Consider the following 5,000-nt stretch of genomic DNA (forward strand, 5'->3'; position numbering starts at 1 on the left):
CTTTAAAAGAAAAAACACATGGAACAGTTGTCAAAGTTTTGTTCAGTGAAATATAAATAGTGTAAAGATTATTTATAGTTTTGTCACAACACGCAGCTCGTAATGGTGCACAGGATGAGGACGCTGCTGTAATCCCTTGTTATCGCTTCATGTCTGACACACACACACACACACACACACACACAGGAGAGATGAGTCGACACTGTCACTGCATTAGAGCATTATTTAGCAGAGGGTTTAGTGGGAACAGGCTTCACCGGTGACACGAGTCACACGTCTGCAGCTCGGTGCAGGAAACACACTCGTCCTCCGGAGACGGAACCATCAGAACCTTAGAACCATGAAAATCATCAGAACCATTAGAACCATTGGAACCATTAAAAACATCAGAACCTTAGAACCATGAGAATCATCAGAACCATTAGAACCATTGGAACCATTAAAAACATCAGAACCTTAGAACCATGAGAATCATCAGAACCATTAGAACCATCGGAACCATTAGAACCATCGGAACCATTAGAACCATTGTAACCATCAGAACCATTAGAACCAATAGAACCATCAGAACCGTTAGAACCTTAGAACCATTAGAGCCATTAGAACCATTAGAACCATCAGAGGGATCAGAACCTTAGAACCATTAGAGCCATTAGAACCATCAGAGCCATCAGAACCTTAGAACCATTAGAGCCATTAGAACCATCAGAACCATCAGAGCCATCAGAACCGTTAGAACCGTCAGAACCGTTAGAACCATCAGAACCATTGTAACCATCAGAACCATCAGAACCGTTTGAACCATCGGAACCATTAGAACCATTAGAGATGTTGGAACCATTAGAACCATCAGAACCATTAGAACCATTGTAACCATTAGAGCCATTAGAACAATTAGAACCATTAGAACCATTAGAGCCATCAGAACCATCAGAACCATCAGAACCATTAGAACCATTAGAGCCATTAGAACAATTAGAACCATTAGAACCATTAGAGCCATGAGAACCATCAGAACCATCAGAACCAGAGTCGTTACAGTAATTAAAAATGATTTATCATCCGGCACAACGAGCGTTTGAGAGGCTGCGACGTCTGTTGACCTCTGGGAGATTAATGGTTGTTAGAGTCATAATGAACACCAGTGTGTACGAGAGTGTTATTTATTTCATTACTACTCTTACATGTGGCTGATGTGGTTGCCACAGCAACAGCCCTCGCTATAGGCTCGTGAGGAAAAACCCCCGCTGCCCTGATCGTCCTCGCTGGATTTCACTTGTCCCCCTGAATGAATGGTGGGGGAGGGTCTCCTGCTCCATGGGGAGGAGGGTGGTGTACCACGTTGTGTGTGTGTGTGTGTGTGTGAGTGTGTGTGTGTGAGAGAGAGAGAGAGAGAGAGAGAGAGAGAGAGAGAGAGAGAGAGAGAGAGAGAGAGAGAGAGAGAGAGAGAGAGAGAGAGAGAGAGAGTGGGAGGAGAATCAGCAGCAGAGAGGATGCTCACTCACAGTGTGCAACACTCCACAGAGCTGGAGCGACTGATGGGAGAGGGAAGAGGAAACACAGAGAGGAGGAGAGAGGGAGAATAAACCAAAGAGACACAGAGGGAGAGGAGGAGAGAGGAGGAGAGAGAAGGAGAGAGAAGGAGAGAGGAGGAGAGAGGAGGAGAGAGGAGGAGAGAGGAGTAGAGAGGAGGAGAGAGGAGGAGAGAGGAGGAGAGAGGAGGAGAGAGAAGGAGAGAGGAGGAGAGAGGAGGAGAGAGGAGGAGAGAGAAGGAGAGAGGAGGAGAGAGGAGGAGAGAGGAGGAGAGAGAAGGAGAGAGGAGGAGAGAGGAGGAGAGAGGAGGAGAGAGAAGGAGAGAGGAGGAGAGAGGAGTAGAGAGGAGGAGAGAGGAGGAGAGAGGAGTAGAGAGGAGGAGAGAGGAGGAGAGAGGAGGAGAGAGGAGGAGAGAGAAGCGTAATCAGTGAGTCATCAGCTCAGAGAGCAGGTCACCGTCCGGACTCCCAGGGAGCAGCATCCCGCCTGCGACTGTAAGTTTCCCTGCTCGTCCAGATGTCACACGCTGTGAGTGACTCCTTCACGCGGCTGATTTCCACGGTGTGTCGCTCAAACCAGCTGGTGTGTGCTTGTGTGTGTGTGTGTGTGTGTGTTATGTAATTTGTTGTGGTGTTGGGATGAAGCTGCAGACGGATCTGGAGGAGGGTCTCGTCTCACACCAGGTGTTTGTGTGCAGGACGTCTCCTCTCATCACCTTTTCACTCTCATGTGTGTGTTTTCTTTCTTTCTTCGTCCTGCCACATGTGCAGTATTAAGACTTTGCATGAATATTCTTACCACTTTCATTATAAATGAAAACATAAGTGTGTGTCCTGCATCCATCTATTGTGCATCAGCTCCTGTCCCGTGGGAGAGGACCTGCTGCTGCTGGGACTCCTCCCCTTGTTCATGATTATTGAACCTGCTGCAGACAAAAGGGGCTTGTGTTCATAATTGTTGCTTCCCCAGTTTAATTTTTCATGATAATGCAGGGTTTCTTTTCTTTGATGGACGGTGCACGTGAGCAGAATGTGAATGATTCACGCTCCAGTTTCTCTGGATTCACTGAGTCAAACAGTGAAAACAGAGTTTCCCCTCGGTCACTGTGTCCAAACAGTCACTCACATGTATAAATGCTGCGTCAGCGGTGACAGTTTTTCAACCTGATCAATGGTTTGTGTGTTTTCCATTTTGTCTCATGCACTGATTCATATTCCTCTGTACATTGTGGCTGCCGGAGCTTCACATCACCTTGGCGATGCAGCGACATGAATCATATTTCACTTTCTTCCCATCATCGCTGCTTCTTGAGCGTTTCAGCTTCACGCCGATCGATCGCTCTGTGACCGGATTGATCAAACAAATTGAGAGTGGCCGGTTGTCGGAGTCGATAGTTCAGCGCGTTGAGCCGAGGGGATCGATCGTCGACCCTGGTTGAGATATTGAGCTGAGAGTTAGCGACGTGTTTCTGTCTTGGGTTCGAGAGGAGCGAGATGCTCTGTTGGAATAAACGTGGAAACTATATGTGTGTGTGTTTTATCCCCAGATCCCTGAAGCCTTTGTGAGTTGCAGCTGATGCTATAAAAGAACCTTCACAGTGGAATATGATTCGATATCTTCTGGGAATTATCTTATTTATTTTTAGAATAAACAGCAAAGAAATCGTACATTTACTCAGTGAAAGCATCTGACACAGTCTTAAACTGAATATATATATTCTGTGGTGTGTAAAGGATCCGGGCATAAAAATGTCCAGATCGGTAACAGAAGATCCTTAAAGCTACAGTGTGTAACATTTAGAATTTTAAATATATATCCGTAACTATGTGTCCATATATATAAAATCCCCTGCAACAAAGAACCGATGTTTTTCCCGTAAACTTTGAATGAGTTGATTATAGTGACATTAGGGGGACGCGACTTTTGTGCGAGCCGCCATCTTGAATACGTTTGTGCTAAACAGACAAAACCCTCAGAAGGAAACTGGAGGAATCAGCGTTTGTGCGTCTTCAGTGCGTCTGTGTCAGTTGACAGGCGAACACTGTAGCTTCAAAATATTTTCATAACCACAAACCCTCAGGTTCTGGGTTGAAGTCCAAACCAATGAACTCTGCTGCCGAACGAGACCAACACCAACATTTCACCTTTCAGTCTCCGACTGACCTTTTCTGTTCTCGTCCTTCTGTGTGCAGGAAACAAGATGGTGACGCCCGCATCTCTGCAACTCTAGAGCCGCAGCTGTTCCAGCCGACACTCCCACACGCCAGCTCGCCATTCCACAAGGTACAGTGGGAGGGGCTCACGGCTCGACCCCTTGACCTTATCTGATGGTCCGTGTGTGACCTTTACCTCTGTGATCTTTGTTCGGTGTCTCTGCTCATCTCGTCTCTGCACCTGCTTCTGTCTGGATGCGTTGGCTTTATCAGACCCAGACCGTCTCCTCGCGGCGTCACACACCCTGCACTTTTATTCCTTGTCTTCTTCTGTAATCAGACTGCAGCACAGAGCTCCGACTATTTTCGGCACAAAAGCTTTGTCAAAGCTTTGTCACGTCTCCGTCCCGGCGTCAACACGTCTGACTCCATCAGAGCAAACACGACCTGTCATCCTTAAATCAAGAGACAAACTCCTCTGCTCCCACAGTTATCAGGGATGTGTCATCGGATCGGATTATCAGTCATGTTTGATATCGGTCCATGTGCGGGGCTTTAACTTTTAGTCAGCTGTTGACGTCCTAAACAAAGATGCTCAGTAAAAACACAATGAGACGTTTCACAGCCTGTTTTTAAAGATGAGCCCGATACATCTTCTGTCATATACTTCAGACGAGTCACTTGCTCCATTTGCCTCCAGTTCACTGAAACTGATTTACCAGTATTCGTGAATCAGCTTAGTTAATCAACTCTATTATCTCTCATTTCAGTGGAATCCTATGAATCGTACGAAGAAAAGACTAAATTGCCCTAATTTAAGACCCAGAATGCAACTGGCAGAGAGGGAACATGAATATATTCAGGCTGTCCTCGCACCGATCAAATCCGTCCTCGGTCCTCGTGTCTCATCGTTTGACTTTTCTTATCATCACAAACGAGCGACTAGCCTCAAAAAAACCCTGCCGGGGATATTTTAAGAACTTAGAAGAAGCTGAGCTCGTGCCGATTAAACGTGGATACGATCTCATGTCGGATTGGTTTTTCCAAACGGTCCGTCCTCACTCTGGACGAGGCTTTACGCTTCTCTCAATCTGCTGGATCTGAGCCGAGCCGAGGGACGAGAACAGGGATTAGAGGAGAATTTGGAGAAGCGTCTGTTGTTACAGTCACAGCTCGAACCGTCTGTAGGTGCCTCAGACTCGCTGGTTACAGTTGCGTCCACAGAAACAGCAAATAGAGCGAGTAAAGACTCCTCTGAATTCATGGAGGAGGAGCAGCGGAGCAGCGCGCTGACCTTCCTCTTTGACCTGAAGA

General features: G+C 46.8%; 1 protein-coding gene across 5 annotated transcripts in view; it reads left to right on the forward strand.

Moving 5' to 3' along the window:
• Positions 1-5,000, forward strand: part of LOC118317210 (rap1 GTPase-activating protein 1-like) — a 45,589-nt gene that overhangs the window by 21,252 nt on the left and 19,337 nt on the right. For 3 of the 5 annotated variants that reach the window (XM_047330877.1, XM_035645698.2, XM_047330878.1), the window contains exon 3: positions 3,726-3,816. In XM_047330877.1, the coding sequence (XP_047186833.1) occupies positions 3,726-3,816 (91 nt within the window). Of the gene's footprint in view, positions 1-1,899; positions 2,028-3,725; positions 3,817-5,000 lie in introns of those variants that run through there. The other 2 variants (XM_047330880.1, XM_047330881.1) reach the window with 1 other exon arrangement.

This window comes from Scophthalmus maximus, chromosome 3 (genome assembly GCF_022379125.1).
Source record: "Scophthalmus maximus strain ysfricsl-2021 chromosome 3, ASM2237912v1, whole genome shotgun sequence".
Classification (NCBI taxonomy): domain Eukaryota; kingdom Metazoa; phylum Chordata; class Actinopteri; order Pleuronectiformes; family Scophthalmidae; genus Scophthalmus; species Scophthalmus maximus.